At 36.5% G+C, this 27,176-nt stretch overlaps 1 protein-coding gene and 1 long non-coding RNA gene across 2 annotated transcripts in view; one reads left to right on the top strand and one right to left on the bottom strand.

Moving 5' to 3' along the window:
- Window positions 1–27,176, top strand: part of LOC123870138 — a 111,380-nt gene that overhangs the window by 27,000 nt on the left and 57,204 nt on the right. Inside the window, exon 2 of the mRNA XM_045913314.1 lies at window positions 15,331–15,865. Within this exon, the coding sequence (XP_045769270.1) occupies window positions 15,505–15,865 (361 nt within the window). The 5' untranslated portion in view covers window positions 15,331–15,504. The remainder of the gene's footprint in view (window positions 1–15,330; window positions 15,866–27,176) is intronic.
- Window positions 1,736–21,007, bottom strand: LOC123870143. Its single transcript, XR_006797017.1, has 3 exons — window positions 20,998–21,007; window positions 5,073–5,164; window positions 1,736–1,856 (listed from the first exon to the last, which is right to left on the bottom strand). It is a non-coding gene; the product is annotated as an uncharacterized LOC123870143 (long non-coding RNA).

Genomic DNA, 27,176 nt, shown 5'->3' with positions numbered 1-27,176 from the left:
AACTGGTCTAAAATTCAATTGCAAGATTTGACCACAAATAAACGCTTTAAAAAAATAATAACATGGGCATCTTCATAGGTGTATCGATTTTTTCCCTGTATATTATAAAACGTAGGTATTCGTTGGTACAGTAACTCACATATTCCAACATTCTCATTGCCAACTAACTGTTGATGCAGATCACGTAGATACACGTAGATTATCCGCATAAGGTCGTTACAGCGGCATGTTCATCCAAGATGGTTGGTCTTAAAATAAGTCAACATATTAACTACTTTTAAATTGAAGAACTTGATTCATATACCTATAGAAAAAATTAAATTAAAAAAGATAAACAATTATTTTGCATATCCCTTCTTATATTATGTGTGTACTTCCCTACTGTACTGCGTCATCTCCCAACAAAAACTTCCCATTCCGGGGCCATAACGAAATGAACGCTTTGATGACCTACAGTGGTTGATCAGAATCCATCCGGACCATAAAACAGTCTATTGCTTCCGTGTCAATCAAACTTAACCTAGTCAGTACAGTACCTACTCACCATGTGCAAGATGCCCTTCAATGTAGTTTTCCTGGTTCATGTAAATTTGTGTTCAGTTTTGTGAACGTGCTAATAATGTAGTAGTAGGAAATCGAACAGGAAAGGCACTTAACATAATCAGATCAGACTTCCAAGACACGAGTCAATCCATGTGGACGGTGCCGGGTTGCAAATCACACAATTCCGCAATCAAACAAAACAGTTCTACACACAATTTGCTTTAAATTCACTGAATAGACAGAGTTACCTACTGTTTCGTTCGACTTCATCCACGTGGATCATAGTTTTGTTAAAAATCCCGAAGATGCTCTTTGATTTTCCGGCATAAAAAGTAGCCTATGCCCGTCCCAGGATGTAAGCTATCCCTGTACCAAATTCGGTTAAACAAATCGTAATCGGTCGTGAAAAGCTAGCAGACAGACAGATACACTTTCGCATTTATAATATTAAGTATGGCTTCTATCCTACAGAGACATGTTATGCTACCTGAACTGAAACTCAGCCCGTAACGGTACACTGCATTGTATGAACGTGTCTCGGAATCCCTTGTTAGTCGCAATATTTTCTCCTTGGAGACACATAACATCACTACACGTTCGCGGAGTTTAGTTACTCTGAAAATCTCAGACCTTGCTCGTATCAAGTCTACCCTTGTTAGGTTGACATCACTCTATGTTACAAGACAATATTGTTCTGAAAGATAAACTTCCATTTGGTATATTTAAGTAACTTGTCAAGGTAGCTTTTTATATTGGTTTCCGAAAATAGTTTTTCTAATTCAAGCTTTACTAAGACATAAAGAGGGTTATAAAGGATGTAAGGCTACACGAGAAAGGCTAAGAAGGTTATAACCTTCACAGGCTAAAATGACTGATGATGATGATGAAGTCTTAACCCTTTGGTTATAGTAACTGTAAACTGTTTAACCTAAAGCAAAATATCAGTGGTCAGTCACCACATCGCCTGGGTCGAATATTATTCAATGCTTTATTTACTTTATAAAAACAATACAGAAAAAGATCTTGTTTTTTTCAGCACAAAGATATTTAGTTAACATGACCATAGGCCCTGAGGACGAGGGTTCACAATGAACCTTTAGGGCGGCTACGCACTCATCCGATCCGAATCCGTGAAAATACGTATATAAAAAGCTCGGACTGAATTCGGATATTGCTTACGCACTAATCCAAATCCAAGCTATTCAGTAGACATCTTTGTAATATCTACGTCATAATATGTCCGCTTTGAATCCAAGGCACATCCAAGATATTCTCACGGACGGCAAGGAGAAATCGGATGATGGAAGTCGGATCTAATGCGTAAGTTATCATACAAATAGTTTTATGACTACTTCGGACCGTATTTTCACGGATTCGGATCGGATGAGTGCGAACCCACCTTTACGGAGGCGGTATTTACAAAAAATATTCCATTTAAATTCAATTCTTTTATCGGTAACGTTATTAATATTCTGAAGCCTCATATTTTATCTGCGAGATAATTACACGACCTGTCCAAAAAAGGAATGTAATATTTTCAGGATTCATGACGTATATATTATGTATGTAGGATGAGTGAGTGTGTTATTCGACCGTATCTTTTAAATGCCTGAACAGATTTGGATGCATGAGGTATCGTATCGTTAGAATCTTTACATCATGCCAAATGGCATCACACTAATATTATTATAAAGCCGAAAGTTTGTGTGTATATGAGTATGTGTGTGTGTGAGTGTGTGTGTGTGTATGTTTGTTACTCCTTCACGCAAAAACCACTGGACGGATTTGCCTGAAATTCAGAATGGAGAAGATAATATCCTGGATTAGCACATAGGCTACTTTTTATCTCGGGTGACTAATATTATATAGGCGAAAGTTTGTGTGTATGTGTGTGTGAGTGTGTGTGTGTGTGTATGTTTGTTACTTCTTCACGCAAAAACCACTGGATGGATTTGGCTGAAATTAAGAATGGAGATAGATAATATCCTGGATTAGCACATAGGCTACTTTTTATCCCGGAATATCAAAGAGTTCCCACGGGATTTCTAAAACTTAATCCACGCGGACGAAGTCGCGGGCGTCAGCTAGTTGGCTATAAATCATAAAAAATCAACATGGCGGCTGTATGGCGCCATTTTCAAATGTGAAAATTTTTACTTTTTAATTCGTTTTTGAGCAGTCGTGTTTTTTATCTTTCTTAAGCATGACTTGTTTTAGCGGATTTATATGACTAAACTTATAGCAAAATAACATTCCTCCGCTTATTTTGCACTCGCTGCAAAAAATATATCGACGCATTTTATATAGGTGGGTACAAACCACAAAGAAAATTATTTACGTTTCCAATAAACATCCTTTTCTCCTCACTGCTGCGCAAAAAAGAATTGAAAGGTTTATCTACCCCGATTCAATGTTGGATTATTTAATAAAATATTTAAATATTATCCATTTCATTCATTTGCTATGACTTAACTATGTTAAAATTAACAAGGCATTTTATTAAGTTGTAAAATACTAAAGAAACGAATTTAAACATGTTTTACTTTCATTATATGCAAAAGCTTTTTTATGTTAATCAAGGCACTTAATTACGTTGCTAATAGTGTACAGCACTCTCAGAATCGATCAAACGCATAAATCAGCTCATTATAAGCTCATCGTGGTCAATTCCGTTGTACCGTGTCTCTAAACTAAAATGGCAGATCTAAATATTTTGCTATCTGTTTCATAATGCTCATTGCAGAAAAGCTATTTTTTTTAGCGTTATTATTAGAAGCATTTTGTTTATAAACTTATTGATGCCCGCGACTTCGTTCGCCTGGATTTAGGTTTTTAAGAATACCATGAAACCTCTGATTTTTCGGAATAAAAAGAAGTTAACGTTGATTATAGTACCATTGATCATCTTTGATAATAGAGATGAGAACATGAGAACATTCGAACGTTTTCATGGCATATGGCCGTGGATTGTCAAATTTTTACTTATACCGCCGAGTTTTTTGCTTTCTGAACCAGTGGTAGATTCCACTAACGATTCAAAAGCACTTGTAAAAGTTCTTTGAATAAAAAATCTTTTTATTTCTATTTCTAAAAATCAAGCTTAAACTGTAAGCTACGAATTCCTGAAATTACTAAACAAAATTTTACCAGCTTACTCAATGAACAAATAAGAATTCTCACAATTAGAAACCTACTCGTTCCACGAATAGCTACGGAGCTATCACAAATATATTTCAGAAATTACTGCCATTATTACTTTCAAGGCCCCGCGTTTACATCGGAAGCGTGACGGAATTGTTTACGATCCACCATTCGGAAAGCGGTTGCTTGCATTATATTCGTGTCCCGTCGTAGCAGTTCAATAGCACTAGACTGAAGTTGGAGAGGAACGTGTGCGCGCGGATATGTTAGGGTTCAGCTCAGGTCGCGTACACTGGGAGTCGGTCTGGGGATAATTCAATTCCTCCATTCATGGAGGTGCGAATTTGCAAGTGCGTATCAGAGGGCGCGCCGCGGCCGCCCGGCTCGCCCGCTCCACCCGCGCGATGACGTCAACGGCCCACCGCACCACCCGATTATAAATATAGCCTTGCCGATAGCACGCTACAGGTTTTGGCCCTTAAGTTCTCCGTAATAATATAAGGGCAGTCTGAAACTTTATTGAACGCTGTGTCTGCCCTGTTGTTTATTTTTACATGTTATTATTAGCCATTATCGATTGTTTTAGACAACATAGCCGAATAATAAAAAAGCTATCAAATGCAAGTTGGACTCGCACACGAAGGATTCCGTACCATCATACGAGATTATGTACTTTTTATTTTTATTTAATTTATGCGGCGACCATTCTGAAATTTTTACTATTTGTTGCTATAGCGACAATAGAAACACACACTGTGTAATTATTTCAACAATATCTATTACGGTTCAGCCCATACCGAGATACAGCCCACTGACAGACGGACAGACTGACAGGCAACTGGATGGTAATAGGGTTCCGTTGCTATGTACCCTTCGGGTAAGGAACTCTGAATATATGACATTATTAGAAGCTTGGTAAAATTTTTGTTTCAACCATGTTTTTACTAACTGCCTTTCTGGTCTGACAAACTGTGTTTTTTTTGTTTTGTTGTTGAAACAAAATTTCCGTTGCCCTAGAGATTTCAAATTTTAAACATAGCCCATAGAAAAAGAGAGAGAGAAAAAAAATCAAAAAACCATTAAAAGATTAATGTATAGGTGTATGTACTTTCTATACTCCTTCGAACGATTACGCACTCATCCAATCCGAGTCCGTGAAAATACGGATATAAAAAACGCGGACCGAACTCGGATATTGCACGCCTTGTATGGCAATAACTAGATATTATTACTTAGAAGATATTATTACTTACGCACTAATCAGCTATTCAGCTTGCTATTCAGTGGACATTTTTGACATATCGACATCATACGTCCGATTTGAATTTGAGGCACATCCGAGATATTGTGACTGATGACGGTGAGATATCGGATGGCGGAAGTCGGACATAGTGCCTAAGCTACCATACAAATAGTTCTATGACCACTTCGGAACGTATTTTCACGGACTCGGATCAGATGAGTGCGTAACCGCTCATACCTACTATTTTAACACTTCTTTTGTTTCACTTTTTGACTTTTCAATTATTCTCATAACTATAATTTTATTTTATTCTTATCAGACCGTTTTAAAAACGAGGTATAATTTTTTTGATTAATTAATTAAATGTTTGTATTTTATCCACAAAATCCAAGAGTTGAAATATACTTAGATAGTCCATTTATGATTTACAAGAATAGAATCACATACCTACCTACATATAAATTCAGCCAATGCATACAACCTTAATGTTTGATAATAAAAACCCAAGGTATTTTCAGTGGTGTTACTTAAAAAGTTATTTAATATTAACAGAGTACAATCTTGAACACCCAATTTAATCAACTAATAGAAATTTAATACAGAAACCACCAAGAGTACCTAAAGCAATTTAATAGCTTATATTCTCACAAAGACTTTCTCTTCATTCAAAGGATTAGTTATTTATCGGACCGTCGGTAATCTCAAAATGATTGTAAAGCTTTAATCTCACTGCTAATGGTATAAAGGTGATCTGTCCGTCATTCGCACCACACCAACGTAGTTTGGTTTTCATTTCAATATTATAACCAATCAAACTCGATATAATTTTGTAGACATATTTTATTTTATTTTGCATAGGAAAACTTACAGCTTACATACAGTAACAAGTGTAAATTAAAAATTTATAACACCCCCGACAAGTGAAGGTTACAATAACTAGAAAAGAGCTGATAGCTTTCAAACGGCTAAACCGATTTTCTTGGATTATAGCTAAGAACACTCTCGATCAAGCCATCTTTCAAACAAAAAAAAACTAAATTAAAATCGGTTCATTGGTTTAAGAGCTACGATGCCACAGACAGATACACAGATACACGTCAAACTTATAACACCCCTCTTTTTGGGTGGGGGGTTAAAAGTAAATAGATAAGAACAAAAGAAAATTAAAGCTAATAACAAGTTCTCACAGATAGAATTTATATTTTAGAAACTAGTATCTATGTATGTCTGTGGTTTGCCAGATTTCCATCAAAATTGCACATACCTACGTATTTAAGATTGTTTAAGTTATTTAAAGCTACATAGGCTACTTTTTTAACCGACTTTAAAAAATAGAGGAGTTGTGTTTTTCTACCTATGTACACCGATATCTCCGAGATTTCTGAACCGATTTGCCTAATTTTTTTTGAAATCAAGGAGGCAAAGAGGAACTTTGTGACATTGTTCCATAAAAAGTTTGGATTCCAATCCTGATGCTGCAGGGGATCTGACCAATCCACGCGAGCGAAGCTGCGGGCATCATCTAGTAATAAATACAAAATATGTAAGTAGGTATGGTCGAGATGGGCATCGGGGTGTGAGGCGGGGTAACGCCCAACACACCCGCACAGCGCCCGCGTTCGCCCGCACCGGCAAGCGCGAGGGCTGTGCGGGTGAGCGGGGCGTCCCTACCCCGATTGCCATCTCGACCTACCGTACTATAGGTACCTAAGTACCTACAATATAAAGTACATCCGCTGGAAAAGAACGAAAGCGATCGTTAAAGGACATACCTGGTAAGGTGTCTAAGCCTAATGGAGAAGTTTACGACACGTAAAGTTAGGCGAGCATGTAGAAGATATATGACTCGTTACGTACAGGATCGAACACCCACAATAGCAGGTGCTAACAAGTAAGTATAGGTACCTAGTATTTAGTGTAACAATCTCTTGTGCTCTATCTTTAAACTAAAATGGCAGGGCTAAATGTATTGCTATCAAATCCTTATTGCTCCCTGCGGAAAATTATATCACTTGATTTGCGACTGTCAAATAAGGTTTAGCCACAGTCACATCTCATACCCGAAGGCAACGGTACCCTAGAACCTAGTAGGTACTGAGCTTATATCTTGTACGATGGTACGGAACCCTTTGTGTGCGAGTTGATTCGAACTTGACCGTTCTTAGGGTTCCGTACCTCAAAAGTAAAATAGGATCACTTCGTTGTCTGTCTGTCTGTCTATCTGAAATTGAAAAAAGGCAGAAATACGTGCGGAGTAGTTAATTATTGTAAATAATTATTTCGTACCCAAAATTAATGCCTTGATGTAACAGAATGAATGAAATTCGGATCATTCATCGTCTCTTCTGAGAATCCTGCTATTAGGTACAGCTGATGGATAGATGTTTTAGCGCAATCAAATTACATCGTTTTCATTGCCCGTAATTCGTAACACGTCAGCGTGATAATAAAGATTTAGTGCGAATTGAGGATTCTATTATAAGTAACGACTACTCTATTTTTCTTATTCATCAGTCTGATCTCCCGCTGAGGGGTATTCAAACAAATGATGCCATAGAATCGAAGGTTCGTCCTTCACTGGGCTGAAGTGCGAGTTGGACTCGCACACGTACCATTGAACAAAAAATAACCCTTTTTTCATGGGGGTCATTTTGAATTGTTTTATTATTTTTTGTTATAGCGGTAATAGGACTACAGATTCTGTGTAAATTTCAACTCTCTACATATTACATACTAGCTAACACCTATCTTTTTCTATGGGGTTTTTAACCCCCAACCCAAAAAGAGGAGTGTTATAAGTTTGACGTGTGTATCTGTGTATCGGTGTATCTGTCTGTGGCATCGTAGCTCCTAAACTAATCAACCGATTTTAATTTAGTTTTTTTGTTTTGAAAGGTGGCTTGATCGAGAGTGTTCTTAGCTTAAATCCAAGAAAATCGGAGCTGTTTGAAAGTTATCAGCTCTTTTCTAGTTACTGTAACCTTTACTTGTCGGGGGTGTTATAAATTTTTAATTTACACTTGTTGTATAAACTCATCATGGATATACGTAGTTCTTTTTTTGTTTTGTTTTTGGTCATGGACAAGTTATCAGGAAAAATATATTTGCGAGAATAGGGAATATTACATATACTCGTAAAACAAATCTAGAGGGGATTTTAAAAGTTTATGGACAGAACGTCTCTCGGGCCAGCTAGTTATTTTTATAAATAGGATTTTAAATGTAGAACAGAAGCAGGCGTTGCTTCGCAAAAGTCCATGACACACAAGGAACAACAAGCTTAATTCATTGTAATCCACAGAACGAAATTTTCAAAGGACTTTGTTATTTTGCATTGTAGAGTTTACGTGAGAATACTCTAGTGTCGGACTGAAACGTATGTTGAATGTGTTTCAGAAAATTTGTATAATGTTGCGTGTTGGTGGTGCTTATTGCTTGCTTGATTGCTTGCTTTCCATCGATGTATAAGGATATGCCATTCCCATATAAATCCGTTTACAAAAATGAGCCTATAAAAAAATAAATATTACGTCATTGAACTCGTCAGTGAATTTGACGCGAGCGTCAACTCTCTATTATTAAAAAGATCAAGGATGGAATGGAGCTGTTTTGTGCAATATTTCGTCAATTTTTTTTTTGCGTTAAAAATATTATTAGTGCAGATATGAGCATGTAATGAATCTAACAAAGAATTTTCACAAATAATATGTAATAATATAAACCATAACCAAAAAAACTTCTGTAGTACGGAACCCTCTATCAATGCGGCAGCTTCGCCGTTGCGGATGCGGAAGCCCGCAAAATCGCTAAAATATAACTACGTCATACGTACGACGTATACATACAAAATACACACATCGTTAAATAGTTAAACACATACATAAACATACATAGTTAAATACATAAAAAATACATATAAGCATGTATACACTCAGACATACATGTATAGTTTTCGCGACTTGCAACATCCGCATCCGCTAACTATCCGCATTGATTATTATTATTGTAGATGCAGATGTGGATGCCCAAATCAATGCGTAACCTTCACAATTGCGGGTGAGGATGCGAATATCGGAAACATCGCTAGTCTACTAGTACAGATATACATACATAGTAAAACAGTTAATTATATACAAACATACATAGTTAAATACTTACAAACATACAATCATAGTTAAATATATTCATGATGATAAGTAGTCTGTCATACGCGAATAAAAAGTTTTACTTCAAAAAAAATAACACGACTCCATTCTTTCTGTATTCCAATTGTACGATATTTTTGCGGCAAATATTTAATCATAGCAAAATTAAAAATATACCCAGCTTATACGTTAAATTAAATGAGAAAACGATATACTTACGAGTGAAATGTTATTCCATCTTTTTTTTGATGGATTTCCGTACGGTTTTTGCAAGATTTGACCGCACATGACGGCATTTTCGACAGTCAAAAACACGTGCGATACGATAAAGCGTGTGCGGCCGACTGATGCGTGATAAAGAGACTTTTGCCAATTCTCTTTAACTTGTGAGCGCATTTTTTTTCTTCTAAGGGCCTATCCATATACATCGATGTTGCTTTCCCTGTATGTTACGTAGCTACGAGTAGTAGGTGAGCGGACGGTGCTTATCGCATGCTGCACGTTGTAAACTGAGATTCACCTGATTTGATGCGAATTAAGTAAGCTTATCAAGAGGTCTACAAAAATATTTTGAATTAATTTACAAAGCTCGCATTTTCATCGATAAACGTGCCAATATACGAGTAGACGGTGAAGTCAACAGTATAAGTTGCATGACAGCCGGTTAAAGTTACGTTACGTAGTTACCGTTAAAATTTACCCGTCAATAAAAGCAATAATTGCACAAGTGAGAATTTGTTAAGTTTGGATTTTATTTTTAACCTTAATCATACAATAACTTGTGCAACCTACTTTAGTTATTACCTACTTATGTGGCCAAAGTTTAAGTCGCTAACCTTATGAAATTTTCAAGATCTGCCATCCAACTAAACCATAATACTTACTTGATTTTTTTAATGTATGTCCATTCGGGCACAGTCCATCTGAGTAACAAGTAAAGCTGTTAAGGACAAACTTTCATTCTTAAAGTAAACGTAAAAGGGAGCGGCGAACGCTAGCACTTAGAACTCAGTTAATTTGTTTTTATTATAAAAGTTTCCACATTTCCAGTAAAGTCGACATTGCAACCGTCTATGTAACGTAATATGTAGATTATTATCTTTACACCAATTCCGTGAAGCGATAGGCTATGAGCTTTTTTAACGCACGCACGGCAAGTGCGGAAACCAGCCCAGGAGAAGAAAGAAGGCTATGAGCTTAGGTACATATTTTACGACAAACTATCTCCTCTCCACCCCAGCTTAGCTTAGGTTCGCTTGTTTTAAACTTTTTTGTGGTAAGACAAATAAGGTAATAAGGTTTTAATGTCTAATGATTATTATTTATTGACATATTTTATTAGGGTGGTTTTAGTATTATGTTTTTCTATCGCCTTTTTGTGATGGTATGCACAAATGACAGCGGGTCCCTTCATGTGCCTACAAACAATGCCGCAAGTCGTTTCACTTATACACTATTTCATTGGTGTGTTACAAATAAAAGATGGATGCTCTTGGATTTGACTTTATTTCCATTCACACGACACAGACAGACATTGTATCAAGACAGCGATAGGTGACAAGTGACAAGTATGTGACAAGTGACAGATGACGTTAGGATATTACACAGACTAATACAATACCGTAACATCTCCCTTTTTTTTTTTTTTTTTTTTAACACTAGGTACTAACTGTTAACAATTTTATTATTATGACAACGACAGATTTTTTATATTTTATAAACACAAGTATATACATAGTACAAGTACAACATTATTTTTTATAACACCACAAGAAAATCACTTATGACTATCCAGGCTGCATGGTTTACAACCTTTGCCTTTCTCGATACATTGACAGACTACTACTAAAATTGACATTTGTTTTTTGAACCTTTACCTTTCCTGAAAAATAATTTAAATACTAACATTTTGTTTACATCTTTAAATAATTGAAATACTAACAAACTTACTAACAAATAACAATTTCATTTTGTTTACATCTTTATAGGTATACTGACTGTGCTGTGGAAAATGATATTATGTGTGTACTGACTGTTTAATGATAAACTGACGGTTTCTCCTAAACTGTCCTAGTTCACTATTTATTAGATAACTTCTAGGTTCAGGACCTATCTGGATAATAACTCCAGGAACCCATTTTTTGTGTTCAGGTTTGTGTTTAAATAAGATTTTATCACCTACATGCAATGGTTTAAGAATTTTTGTATGTTTATTATAATAAAATTTTGTGTATGACTTTTGTTTTTCATTTAATTTCTTTATTTTATTCATATCACAAAGCTTAGGTAGCAAGTTTTCTTTTCCAGTAGGAACTGCTGTACGCAGTTGTCTAGACATACATAACTCTGCTGGTGAATATTGACTTTGTTTAGGGGTATTTCTGTACAAAAGTAATGCTAAATACATATCAGATTTGTCAGTTTTACACTTAATTAACATATTTTTTATAGTTCCAATAGTCCTTTCAACTAAACCATTTGACCTACTTAAGTATGGACTAGAAGTTATGTGTTCTATGTCCCATTCTTGAGTGAATAACTTAAACTCTTTGCTATTAAACGGGGGGCCATTGTCTGTTATTGCAATCCTGCAAATTCCATGACGGGCCAATATTGACTTTAAATGTGTAATTACTTGGCTAGCTGAATAGCCTGATGTTAACTTGGCAAGTTCTATATACTTTGAATAATAGTCAACTACCATTAAGTATTTAGTTCGTTCAAATTCAAAAATATCTATACCAATTTTGTACCATGGTATGTTTTCATACTCATGTTGCATAATTGGTTCTTTACTATTATTTCGACGGTAAGATAGACAAATGTTACATTGACCTATATATTTTTCTATGTCATTTTGCATATTTGGCCAAAAGACTGTAGTTTTTGCTAGACGGATTGAGCTGTTTATACCTTGATGGGCAGAATGAATTAGTTTTAATATATACTCTCTCATTGACTCTGGGATTATAATGCAGTTAGATTTGAAGACAACGTTATCAATGACATATATTTGATCTTTGAGACTATAATAAGATTTGACTGACTGACTAACTGAACGCTTATGTTCAGGCCATCCGTTGTGACAATATTGAATTATTTGACTTAATGTTTGATCTTGGACTGTAGACTCTTGAATTTCTTTTAATTTCTCTGGACTGACTGACAAATTAGACATTATTATATTGACATGTAAATCTATATCTTGATCAACTTCTGACAAACAAGTTTCACTTAATGCTGCTCTAGACAAAGTATCTGCAATATATAAGTAACGACCAGGCTTGTATACAACAGTTAGATCATACGGCTGCAATCTAAGCATGATTCTTTGCAATCTTGGGGGAATGTCATATAGAGCTTTTTTGAAAAGAGTTATGAGAGGTTTGTGGTCTGTCTCCACTGTTATGTTATGACCATATATGTATTGGTGGTACTTAGTACAACCAAAGAGGACAGCTAGTAGTTCTTTCTCGATCTGCGAGTAGGACTGTTGTATTTTACTTAGAGAAGCAGATGCATATGCAATGGGTTGCTTGTCATGGGATAACACTGCACCCATGGCATCCTTCGATGCGTCTACAGATAAAATTATTTCCTTTTTAGGGTCATAGTATGTTAAGACAGGTGTTGAACAAATAACTTTTTTAATATTATTAAATTGAGACTCATGGTGCTCTGACCAATACCATTCAGTATTTTTTGATAAAAGTGCTCGCAAATGACTTATTTGCTGTGACAAATTTTTAATAAATGGACTAAGATAATTGACCATACCTAGGAATCTTTGAAGATCTGTTATATTTTTAGGACTTGGCATGTTACAAATAGCTTTTACTCTAGACTTATCAACTTGTACACCTTCTTCACTAAATATATGGCCTAAATATTTGACTTCTTTTTGACAAAACACAGACTTTTCTTTGTTAAATTTTACATTAATTTGACGTGCTCTTTCTAAGACTTTTTGTAACCGTTGATTATGTTCTTCTACAGTTCTACCATAAATAAGAAAATCATCCATCATAATCTTAACACCTTCAATATCACCAAATCTTTTTATCATTTCTCTATGAAATATTTCTGGAGCTGCATTAATACCAAAGGGTAACCTAGTGAATCTATATCGTCCAAAAGGTGTAATAAATGTACAGAGCTTAGAAGAAGCTTCTGACAACTTGAGCATCCAATAGCCTTTATTGGCATCTAATGTTGAAAAATACTGAGCTCCAGCAAGACTAGATTTAATTTCATCTAAGGTTGGAAATTGGAAATGTGATCTTAAAATTGACTGATTTAGCTTTCTAGGATCAATGCACAGACGTAATTTACCATTCTTTTTTGAGGTTAAGACTAGAGCGCTTACCCATTCAGTAGGCTCTTCAACTCGTTGTATGACTCCACTTTTTTCCATAGATTCTAGCTCTTGTTTTAGTGGTTGATGAAGACGGAATGGAACCCTTCTGCATGCCTCTATAGATGGAGTTGCATTAGGCTTCAAGGTTAGTTCGCATTGAAAATCTGTTAGACAACCTAAACCTTCAAACAAGTCCTTATTTGTATCAACTATATCTTGACATGTTAAATTCTGGAAAGAAACACTATTAATTTTTCTTATTAAATTTAAAGTTTTACAGGTATCCCTACCTATAATATTTTGACTTTTCATGTCGACTATATGAAAGTTAACTGTATATGACTTATTTTTATGAATCACTGACAAATTGCATTGACCTACCAGAGGGATAATTTCTCCACTGTATGTAGAAAGTGTGTTCTTACTTTTGTGTATGTTGGAAAGTGGCAGATTTAATGAGTTGTATGTGTGAATGGATAGAATATTTGTGTCTGCTCCAGTGTCTAATAAAAAATTTACCTGTATTTGGTTTATACATAGATCAATATTCCAAGGTTTTGACAAATTAGACTTATCATCCTGTATACAGTAGACAGAACCAACATAAAACAAAGATTCATTATTTACAGACTGATTTTCACAATTGACTACTTTTACTTGATGTGAACGGCAAAACTGAGCGAAATGATTGGACTTATTACACTTTCTGCACTTGACACCTTGAGCTGGGCACTTGAATCTATGTACCTGACCGCACCGACCACATGATGTATTCCTCTGACTTGATGTTGATGGTGTGCGTTGACGTCTTTGCTGTGACTGGTGTCTGGACCTGTTTCTATGGGAAGAGTCTCTGCGACTTGGTGATCTTGACACGCGTCCTATGAAATGTAATGATGCGTCTTCCAATGCTTTTGCTTGTTGTTTAGTAGACTCACAGCGCTTGGCTATGTTTATTGCCTCCTCTAGGGTGTTCGGTTTTTCAATTAGAATCCTTTCTTTATAGTAAGTGTTGTTGCAGTTCCAGCTAAATATGTCTCTGAGCAAGCTTTCACGTATGTCACCAAATTCACAAGTGTGACTTAAATTTTTTAGATCCGTGACATAGGTGTCTATAGATTCATTTGGTAGTTGTTTCCTGCTAAATAATTTATGCCTTTCTATCGTGACGTTTATTTTCGGAGTGAAATACTGTGTAAATTTTTTACAGAGATCGCCAAAACTAACTTTTTCGATATCTAGGTCAAATGAGTAAAAAATTTCCAGACAATCTGATCCGATGAATTGCAAGAGAATGGCTGTTTTACGTGCATCTTCGGCTTCATCTAAATTATTTGCCTTTAAATAGACTTTCAGTCGTGTGAGCCATTTTTTCCATAACAATGGGACGTTGTTACCTTCAACGATGAACGGCGGCAGGGTCATGCCTACTGGCAATGGTGTCATGGCGTGGCTGGTTGACGACTCGCTGTGACCTGGTGGTCTTCTAGGCTTTGTGTTCACAAAATCTTCGTCCTGCATTGTTTTTCTTTATTGTGATCCCTGTTCTGGCACCATATTTCATTGGTGTGTTACAAATAAAAGATGGATGCTCTTGGATTTGACTTTATTTCCATTCACACGACACAGACAGACATTGTATCAAGACAGCGATAGGTGACAAGTGACAAGTATGTGACAAGTGACAGATGACGTTAGGATATTACACAGACTAATACAATACCGTAACATACACATCGTGACATCGGTCAATTATTGCAGAGATGTTGCCCGAAGCCAAACAGTGTCATATCTAGCGTCGGTAAATAAACTGCAGATTCTTCTTTGGCATATGTTCTGTGGGAAAATTTACATAGATATTTATTATTATCACAAATTCATGTAGTTTCTCTTTGTTACAGGTTGTAAAGTCGTTAAATCGAGTAACGGAAGCAAAATTTGGAGTGACACATAACAACACCACTGAGCTGAAGCGCAAAAAGAAGAAGGTCTAACTTAGTCGTGGAGTTCTAATAATGTGGTCGGGCAGGCGCCCAGTGGGTGTGCGCTTCGGGCCGTGTACTTAGTATCGGGGGATGCGCGTGTGGTGGGGCGCGCGGGCGGCGGTGACGATGCGCGTGTGCTGCGTGGCCACGGTGCTGGCGGCGCTGGCGCTGCGCTCCGCAGCCGAGCCCGCGCCGCGCCGCTTCCCCGCCGAGTGGCGCAGCGGCCGCGACCTGCAGCTGCGCTCTCGCCCGTTGCACGAGATATTCGACCCGGACTCGGCGCCCGCGGACCAGGACCAGCCCTACCCGCAGCGCCAGCAAGCCGCCATGCACAAAGACCGCCGCCGGGCGCGCAACAACAAGCGCGCGCCGCACCTGCCCGCCGAACTGGCGAGCCAGATGATGTTGCGCGCCTCGCGGTCCGGCAGACCTTATGATGTTCCACAAATAGGTAAGTAATGCTCTACTTCCAATCATTTTTAATTAAAGAAAAAGTAACATTGAATATTTAATAAAAGAGTAGTTCGCAAGAACGTTAAGGACCTTTAAGATTCTTATTTATAAAACTATCTGTTACATTAAGTCTTAAAATCATAAATCGATATTATTGGGTCGATGATATTAGTCGGCACTAGTATTTACAAACTACGGTCTATTTGGGCTGCAAATTAAAAGCACCAGCCTCAATTTGCCATTTTTACCCGACTGCGGCAGGGCAAAAAGGAAGGGTTATAATTTTATTATCTCGTGATTTGGTCTACAAAAGTGAGGTGTATTTATGTTCACTATTTTCTTTATAAATAAATAAGTAATATTTGACTAATATTTTAAAAATAAACTGAAAACTATACTTACAAATACAATAGGCTCGCAACTGGCACCCAAAGTCACGAGGTTAAACAGTTCTAAATTAAATTATGTTTGTGTGTCTTTTTACATGTGAAAAAAAAATGAAACGCGAAAATTTACGGAAATAAAACTGCCCGTGTGCGTATGCCCTAAAAAGGCTTGAAATCGATCGTAGTCGTTTGTTGACGTACGGACGTCAATTTACGGGTTATTTATAAACCTCATTTTAAAATGATTGATTTCCTTACCTGTGGAAATCATTTATTTACTAAGAAAGAGTAGATAGATAGTCTAAGGACGCGCTTATTTGAGATGAATTTCTTGGAACTTCACGTTTACCTACCCTACTTTATTACCGCTCTATTCCAAAAAAAAAAAAATTATATACAGCGCGCTCGCCACAGAGGCCGCACGTAAAGGCGTAAAGCTAAGCAGCCGGGTCGGGTCGCATTGCAACGCAAAAATCCGCCTGCTGAGAAGAGCGGCATGACGGATGCAATAAGCAAAAATGCTTGCCGCACCTTAGCAGTCCGACCCGTCTCTAGTGGACGCCTTCCTTTAGATTGCGCTGTTTTGCAAAATAAGCTCCATTTATTTAGCAACAACGTTATGAATTTACCAGAGTAGAAGAAGGATGGAATGCACGAAAGATTATATTGCTAGGAATTTGAATGTTGTTACCTAGTAGATTGAGTTCACATTCACCATTAGTAAATACGATAGCACGGCGCGGCGGCGCGGCTGCCGCACGAAAATTTTCGTGTTACGATAGTTAAGACACAAAAGTTTTCGTGCGGCAGCGTCGTGCGTTAGCCTAAAAAGATATAGTGTAAACTTATAATATCTGCCTAGCTCCATCCAATATTCAAGGAATAATCCAATTTTCATGGAAGTTAATTTCTCATACGCACGTAGACAAACGATCGAGCATTCAGGAAAATCCCTTGAGAACTAAAAATTACTTAACGTGGGCAATTCACATGTACGTACCTATATGTACAAAGAATAAATAAGTTGTTTGTATGTGTTGCAGAGAAATAAATATGTCAGTGATTTCGCTTTCTAAGGATATTACGAAATGCCGTAAGAATTTATCAAACAAACTTTTATAAGTACGTACATAATATAAACTTTAGAATCTGTAAATGCATCTACCCCTGGTTCAAGACCAACCAGTAAAAAACACGGCGGTTGCTCTATTCAATTGTAGCAAAAAAAAGGATAACCGGCCGAATTTGTGGGCTTCTTCTCAGACAAAGTGAAACGTAAAGATGGACTGAACTGGCTGACTAAACGACTTTTCAAATGCCAGGAAAAACTTCTGCTTTTGCGCTTTAGAAAACAATGTATGGGTTTGATCATCAACAAAAAAAAATTATATTATTATAAATTTATTTCTGTAGGCCTAATTTGTCGAATAAATATTTCTAAAAAAGGATCTAAGAGCCCAAGTTTAAGTTACCTATTAGAAGCAGACAAGACTGTCAGAAATGGGGAATATGTACGACGCAGGGAGAGAATACTTAAGTTAATGCAATGAATACAAGCAGGGACATTAATATAGTCCTAGCTACTTCCTATTCATCGGCTAATCAAAATTCATGTCGCACGCCACATGTTCCTACGCATTCAGTAGTTGACTTTAATGGAGCTTTGACAATCGAAGCTTAGTCCAAGTGAATGACTAAATGGATCAGACGTCAGACAGATATTATGTTCGTTGCACCGACTATTCCGAATCATTGCTCGTGAATAATAATAATTGGTGCAACTGCCTTGTTGGACAAGTAGTAAGCTTGTTTGGCTGGGGATCAGGAGGATCCAGATTCGAACCGAAAGAAAATATTAGGTTTTTTTTATTAAAATATTCTTAGTAACTCGTGATTTGGAGTTCGTGATTTGGAGGTGTGTCTCGAAGAATACGTCAAGGTTGTTAGAGAATAGAGATATCTAGTTGAAAGGACGGAGAGTAACATAGGTTACTTTTTATACCGGAAAATCTAAGAGTTCCCACGGGCAAAAATCCACACGGACAAAGTCGTGGGTATCAGCTAGTGTTTTTACATTTTTGATTTTAAATAAATACCCATATCGATTTCTTAAATAAAACAAAAAAACACATAGAATACTTAAAACACAATAATAATAAATGTTATAACGAAATTTCAAGGAGGAGTGTGGAAGCAAAAATCTACCGTCTAATTTAAACTCTGCTGTCGGATCGAACCATGAACCAACGCGATGAATCAGACGACGTCATATGCGTTACAGTTCGGATGTAAAAGTCACATTTAAAAATTTTGTTAATTTTCATAAAATGTCCTTCCTGTGGTGCCTTACCTACGTGGATAACGAACCTATGTACAACAATTTAATTGCGAGTATGACATATCACCAAAGATTATGGTTGGAACTGGATTTTAATGAGAAGAGCCGGCAACAATCTCAGCCTATTTAATAATTTCAAAAGGCAATAAAACTTGTAAACTATTAGAATTTACAAAATATGAATCAGGATAATATTAATTACAGCAGATGTTGAGGATATTTGTATTTTTATTAAAGATATTAGGTGCACTGATTAAACAAGTTAAAACCCCAGTTTTTACACTGGTTCAACCAATTACCCGTTTTAATTACGTTTTAATAACGGAACGCGGAGAATTCTGAAAATTGTCGCAGCGACACGGGACATATTAATTGGGTTACCAACTGCCGCGGCCAATGAAGCTTTCACAGAATTACACTATGCTAATATTATAACCGACTCCACCTCTAAAGCGATTATTTTATTTTTTCCTTACTCTCAATGTTAAATGTAATTAACTGGCCAAGTTTAAATATCAGAACAGGCATAACGTCAATATTATTTAATTAAAAATCTTTTCCATAAATAAAAGCTATTATAACTTGCAACAAAGTTGTTTTGTTATAATAATTAATAAACGGTCGAATGTGCACTCTCATTATATTGAATGACTACACATTATCTTAGTTACATAACTACTCAGAATACAGTATTCTGAGGTTAACTTTTTCTCGTTAATATTAAATATTGATCTCATGTTAATTTAAAGTATGTTTTAATTAAACGGTTATAATATCATACATATTACTGTCAATACTGTAATATGTTGATAGTACTGTCAAAAACTTCCCAGCAATACGGCAGGTATACCTATTTATGTTTCGCGTAATTCTTCCCTTCTTGTACCACAAAATCCCTTTGTGCCCTCAAAATTGTAGTTCAACGGGAAGCCTTTATGGAGCCCGCGAGTTTAATGAATTGTTAAAGTTTAAGGGTGTCTGGCAAGGGATTGCCACGATACTAAGTGTCTGGCAAGGCATGACGTGATTTCTAATACCATTCCGAAGTAAATATTAAAAAAAAGACTTAGACGTTATTCTTTGCCGTAAGATTTTTAAACCTTCATTACCTGTGATCTCCCACTATGATCAAAACTTCATAGTGGCTGATCGTTCCTGCCTGTGTATTGGGCACAATACACAGAGAAACCTTCAGCTTTTATAAAATAACAAAGGTCTGGCCCTCGTGGGCTCTGTCTCTGTTAGATTATGACGTGTCTTTTTGTAAGAAAAGCTTTTTATTAAAATAACTTAGAAACTTGATTTTTTTTAGCAATGACCTAAGTATTTTACACCTAAGCGGTTTCTAAAAAGAGCCGACAACAAACTGATCCTATAAAGGTTTGGTATGAGGTCCGATTATGAGGTACCCATTTTTAAAAGCAGTGAGTAAATAAATAATCAATTAAAAGAAAATTAATTTAGGTAGAATGCGATTATCTCATACAACATCATGTTAAATAAAACAGCTCTTTCTTGTAATAAGGATCAAAACTAAATTCATTGTACTAAACCTTAAATGGGTTTGGGGTACGAGTGGCTTAACGTAGGTCACTGTTACGGCAATCGCTTGATTAGCAAAGTGCACGTTACGTTACCACATGTCCCCACATATCCTCACACAATGACAAACACACTGTTACAGGAATCAAAACCTTTGTCTTCTTAGCCGGAATTAACCACCGCTTCCCAAATGAGACCTGATCTAAATTTTAAACGTTGTTTTTTTTTTATTATAAAGCGCGTTTGTTTTATTTGATCGAAATATAAAGCAGATACTGCGGGCATCTGCTTTATATTTCGTTCTCTCTTAAACCCCCGTAAACCCTTGTTATTGTGAGCGGAGACCCGTACTTATTAATAAGCGGACGATGGGTTGATCATGATGATGATGATGATGATGACTGGTTGATGGATTAGACTCTTTGAGCAGTATTGTTAATCATAGGATGATGAACATCCACACATTTATACATTTTTTACAAACATGCAAATTATATTTTATAGCCGATGCTCGCGGCATCGCCCGCGTGGATTTAGGTTTTTTGAAATCCTGTGGGAACTCTTTGATTTTCCGGGATAAAAAGTAGCCTATCTCAATAAATAGTTTATTTGGATAAGGATAGTGTATTTGACGATAATATGATCAATAAACATAGGCTAATAATTTTAATTACCTTTATTCTATGGAAAAGTGGTTATAATGGCTAAAATATAAATGTTTGGTTTATACTATCGCGGACTTTTTTGTAGGCATTATTGAGTTCTACAACTTTTCTATAGAAGGCAACCATACATCTCTAACCATTTAGGCAGCGTTCGCGAGAATCGTTAACGTACGGCAGTTTTTTCGACGCCTTACTCCACAATTTTCACTACCACGAAAAATCCTATCTATTTTCCGGGATAAAATATAGCCTATACGGATTCGGAAGAATCCCTCTAAGTAATGGTAAAAGAAATTTTGAAATTGGTCCAGTAGTTTTTGAGCCCATTCAATACAAACATACAAAAATACAAAAATACAAAGGTTTCCTCTTTATAATATTAGTATAGATTATTTGTATGTACAGTCAAAAGCCGTAAGTCGTTTAGCGCCTTAATGATCATATTCGCGTGGCACGGGTATGCACATGCGTTAGGTGTGTGTGGTGTGTTTATAGAAAAAGGTAGGTAGTAGGTTTTGATGCAATAGTTTCGCGGAATTGCTACTCGAATTCTGTGGTATAGTGTTATACATACGTAGGAATATAAGCTAATAGATCTAAGGATGTTATAACAAAAATAGTCTCAAATGTACGATAGTAATAATAGGGCATTATAAATTATTAGATACTAGCTGATGCCCGCAGCTTCGCCCGCGTGGATTGGTCAGATCCCCTGCAGCATCAGGATTGAGGAGTTGGACTCCAAATTTTTTATGAAACAATGTCGCAAAGTTCCTCTATCGATTAAAAAAGAAATGACGCAAATGGGTTCAGAAATCTCGGAGATTTCGGTGTACATAGGTAGAAAAACATAACTCCCTTTTTGAAAGTCGGTTAAAAAGTAGCCTATGTTACTCCCTGGTCAATTCTCTACTTGTCTGTGAAAATCCCGTCAAAATCGGTTCAGCCGTTCCCAAGATTAGCCTTTTCAAACAGACAGACAGACAGACAGACAGACAGACAGACAGACAGACAGACAGACAAAAATTTTAAAAACGTGTGATTCGGTTATAGTATCGTTCAAATAACCATATGACCTTAATATGCGGTAGTTATTTCGAAATTACAGACCGACACTCCAATTTTATTTATTAGTATACTCTACTCACAGCTAAACGGAGTCCTTTTACCTTGACTCCCACTTTCCGGAATGTATCTATTAATATCACCGATCATATTGATCTCTTAGGTCTCGACGTGTCTGCTAACATCAACTTCGGAAGATCCATCGAAGCCAAAGCCAAGACCGCCGCAAAAAAACTAGGCATTCTTAACAAGGTCAAGCAGTACTTCACGCCGCGCCAACTGATAACTTTGTATCAAGCACAAGTCAGGTCGTGCATGGAGTACTGCAGTCACCTCTATGATGGCTCCGCTAAATATCAACTAGCAGCTCTGGATGCCGTTGATCATCGAGCTAGGAGACTTGTAGGCGAAGACTCTCCTTTGTTGGCGAAACTTCATAGTCTCGATCACCGCCGTAAGGTCGCTGGCTTATCGGTGTTTTATAGGATATATTTCGGAGAGTGTGCACAGGGACTTTTCGATCTTGTCCCCCCTTCACCATTTTACCACCGAACCGCAAGACGTCGGGCGAGTTTCCATCCTTATGTCGTCGACATTCCATCTACACGCACGAAACGTTTTGCGTCTTCATTCCTCATACGCATGGCTAAGGTTTGGAATACTCTTCCCCGATCTGTGTTTCCTACCAATTACAATCCGGGTATCTTTAAAACAAGAGTGAATAGGCACCTTCTAGGTAAACGCGTCACATCTTAGACCACATCATCACTTTCTATCAGGTGTGATTGTGGTCAAGCGCTTGCCTATCGTGAATAAAAAAAAAAAAAAAAAAAAAAAAAAAAAAAGTATAGATAAATCGTGTCAAAAGTTTACGACGCCATCTTTCACTAAGTACAAGGTCCCTGGAAACTATGCATGTTGCTGATCAGTTGGGAAAACACCTATCTTTTAACGTAGCTAGTCGAAAATGTGACTAAAGTTTAAATTATTTTTGATTTTAAACCCGCAAAAATGATAAATAAACTCCAACAGTACGGTTATCTTTGCTTTAAATTAGTATTAACGGTCAAAGCGTGGAAACACTTTAATCGACGAAGTTATACGCGGTAACTTCATAATGTTAATGACCTGCTGGATTTAAGTTTTTACTGCCAGAGCTTAGTAGTTTAATATTTTAAGGGTGGCTTGTGATTTTCCACAGTTTGCTTAAAAATGTATTCGTATAATTTTTAACCCCCGACCCAAAAACAGGGGTGTTATAAGTGTGTATCTGTGTATCTGTCTGTGGCAGGTGTGTATGTGTCTGGTTGTCTAATTAGAATTTATAGCATCAACTAGGTCAATCATCAAGTCTCCAGTCTCATATATCAGATATTCCATGCAAAACGAGCTAGAACCATCGTAATTCTCACTACGTCGACAGTACTGCCCTAGGGCACAGACGCTACGTGAATCGTTACTATTATAAGCTTAACAATATGGATAGGAACTAGGAAGGCATTGCACCCTGTTTAAAGATGCAAATGCTTGCAGACTGTACAGTGATCGGGTTGCTTACTTGCGCTAGAGGTAAACCACTGAAATTCAAATCGTTCATCAATACATGACTAGATGTTGATGTTATAAATTGTATGCAGAAGTTTCTATATAATGTAGACAAGAAATATGATTGGATTTTTCGAGATTCTCACGGGAGTGGAGCCTCGAGAGATTGCTAGTAACAAATAATCGACATCACTAACGGCACACTAGTGTTTCATTATGCATGTAACTAGCTTATTCCCGTGACTTCATCCGCGTGGACTACACAAATTGCAACTCATGCAACTAGGTCGAAATATCAGCAATCAAAATATTACAATTATCATGTTATGTACCCGTTATCTACAGTATTAAAAAACCCCTATTTTACCCCCTTAGATTTTCAATAATCCTTCTTAGCGGATGTCTACGTCATAATAGCTATCTGCATGCTAAATTACAGCCCGATCCGTCCTGTGGTTTGAGTTGCACGTTGATAGATAAGTTAGCCAGTCAGCTTTTTCTTTTATGTATTTAAGATTTGTATTGTTGCGCACAACTTGGGAAGAGAGGTATGCAATGTCTTTGAACTCTGCTTATGGACGCATTACCTACGTGCTCATCTCCGATCGAGAAAGGTCTCAACACGTACGCAACGAAGACGTGCACCACTTGCCAATGTTCAAAGCCATATTTATTAATCCTCACAAACTTTCTCTAAATATAGCTCGCCATTTTATCCGACGTTTCATTTTATTTATACGAGTACTTACTCGTATATACCTAACTCATTCCACCTTCTCCGCTTTGCACGTCTGCAATAATCTCGTCTATTTGTATTACAAAAAAGTTTTGTCTGATGAAAATAGGTAAGTATGTATCACCATCACTTCAGTACAGAGAAATATTTAATTTATATCTAACACTCAGAGAACTCTAAAAAGTTAATTGATTTGCCTTTCAAATAAGTTACCGGTCATTGACCGATAAAAATCGGTCTGAAAGCGTTAGATCTTACGTAAAAACGAGAAGGTGAAATGGAATGCCTTCATTTCACGTTCTCGTCTTAGCGATCGTAGTAGTACTAAAATTAATTAAAGTTTTAATGAGATCGTTGTATTTCCTTAACTATGTCTGAGAGCGTAAGTATATTAGCCGACGGATCCGATTGCTGTCATTAGTGGACATTACTACCCGGTTTGCTACCTGCCTTGAATGATTCTAGGTTAATGGGAAGTACCCTTTATAGGTTTTGATTCCCGTGCTGGCTTTTGACAGACACGACAGACACTACAGTCAGACAACGAAGTGATTTTGCCTATAAGGTTCCTTATTTTCACTGTAGATACGGAATCCTAAAAAATCAGCCCATTGTCTGGTTCCCATAATTCCTATCGCATATAGCTAGTGAAATATTGTCAACGAGACATAATGGAGACGAAGTGTGTCTCCTAGAATATTAAATACAACGACAGGGAGGCACAGGTGCGGCACTTCAATACAGCAGACAGGTCACTGTCCTCGCCGATGTAAACGACTACAATATATATCTGATTTGGGTGAATTAAATCATATCAAAAGACAAGCTCTTATGAATTATCCAATCTAAGTCTAAGTAATATTCATTCGTCAGTAATGAACTTAAGACTAAATTAATTATTAAGTCAAAGCTTAACCAATGAATTTTGTTCTAGATCACAGCACACACGATACACTAATATGATGTACATATAATATTAATATGTATATTTTGTTTATCATCTGCAGTTACATTAATTGACGATTTGGATAGAAGCAAGCGTTACTTTGCCAGAATACAAGAAACACATAGCATCGAAGCATACTAGTAAATCGCTGATCCTTGAAAAAGGCTTCTATCTGAAGGTATCAAGTGTAAATTAACCCATCAGTAGTTTAGATTAAAATACTCGATGCGTTTTATCGTTTGATTAGACAAATTGTGCACAACTCGAACCAAATATTTGCGCTACGCGAGTGCTACATAACTTAGAAGTTCGAGCTACGAGTTCGCTACGCCACTAACTTATTGCACAACTAGGACACATAATATAGCTTCAACCATCTGACACATAGATTCAATTATCTACCGATACTTGGAAGGGGAGAGATATGGTTAGTGCTTTGCAAATCCCTATCTAGGTACAGAAGGAACAGTAAAGCTTTCAGAAGCAAGTTTTAGTTCGCAGACTACGTGCAAAGCAAGAACATAAGGATATTTACACAACTGCAGAGCGCAAAGGAATGTTATACTAACAATATTTGGCTTACATCGGAACTAAAATATATGAAAAACAGATATAGGCTAATCTATACCAATACAGGGTGGTCAAAAAGTCGTGGATCAAACGAAATAGGGAGATAGAGGAGGTCATTTCTAACAAAAAAAAATTCTACAGCATGGCCATATTTAAATTGCCCTAAGAGCTATGAATATTTTTGGGTTTTTTAATAAAATACCAGATTCTCTTACAATTAGACTAATTAAAAAAAAATGAGATAAAAAACAATAAAACAAACTATGTTGTGTCATTACTAGATAATGTATCAGCACTAAAAACCTTTGATTGAGGCTCTGGCTACCAAATTACAAGAGCAATTAATTTTTTTCCAAAACTTTTAAAGCGTTACCAAAAATTAAATGTCACTTTAAAAGCGCACTGTAAAAAAAATGTACTACGGAAAAGTGACCCTGTATCAAAAAAACTTGCTGATTTAATGCCAATTTAAATGAGGTATAACACATTACTCTTTGTTTCGTAATTCTGGTATTATAATCGTTTTTTCATATCAAGGTGCAAATTTCAGTAGATTAGTTTAATTCAAAATAATTTTGAAGATTATCATGCTGCTAGTTAAACTGCTAGTTTTTTGTACGTTGGAATGCTAGAAACATCACTGTGCTTGTCACACTTAAAATTTGTAAAAAGAACAAAAACTCTTCACTACCACCACATGCCAGAACTACCCAGAACGCCCTCTTTTCTAGGAAACAAAAGGATAAAAAAACTATGCCTCTCTTTCACATCCTTCCTTATTCCAACAATGCAAATAGAAAGGATGATTAGTGTGAACGAGAGGCATAGTTTCTTTATCCTTTTGTTCCCTAGAAAAGATGAACTACTTTCAAGACGGGCGTTCTGGGTTGTTCTGGCAACTGGTGGTAGTGAAGAGTTTTTGTTCTTTTTACTAAGTGTGACAAGCACAGTGATGTTTTTAGCATTCCAACGTACAAAAAACTAGCAGTTTAACTAGCAGCATGATAATCTTCAATTTTTTTTTTGAATTAAACTAATCTACTGAAATTTGCACCTTGATATGAAAAAACGATTATAATACCAGAATTACGAAACAAAGAGTAATGTGTTATACCTCATTTGAATTGGCATTAAATCAGCAAATTTTTCTGATATAGGGCCACTTTTCCGTAGTACATTTTTTTTTCACAGTGCGCTTTTAAAGTGACATTTAATTTTTGGTAACGCTTTAAAAGTTTTGGAAAAAAATTAATTGCTCTTGTAATTTGGTAGCCAGAGCCTCAATAGAAGGTTTGTAGTGCTGATACATTATCTAGTAATGACACAACATTGTTTGTTTTATTGTGTTTTATCTCATTTTTTTTAAATTAGTCTAATTGTAAGAGAATTTGGTATTTTGTTAAAAAACCCCAAAATATTTATAACTCTTAGGGCAATTTAAATATGCCCATGCTGTGGAATTTTTTTTTGCTGGAAATGACCTCCTCTATCTCCCTATTGCGTTTGATCCACGACT

This window comes from Maniola jurtina, chromosome 12 (genome assembly GCF_905333055.1).
Source record: "Maniola jurtina chromosome 12, ilManJurt1.1, whole genome shotgun sequence".
Taxonomy (NCBI): domain Eukaryota; kingdom Metazoa; phylum Arthropoda; class Insecta; order Lepidoptera; family Nymphalidae; genus Maniola; species Maniola jurtina.
The sequence above is the reverse complement of the archived record's forward strand: the minus strand, read 5'-3'. Positions and strand labels throughout refer to the sequence as shown.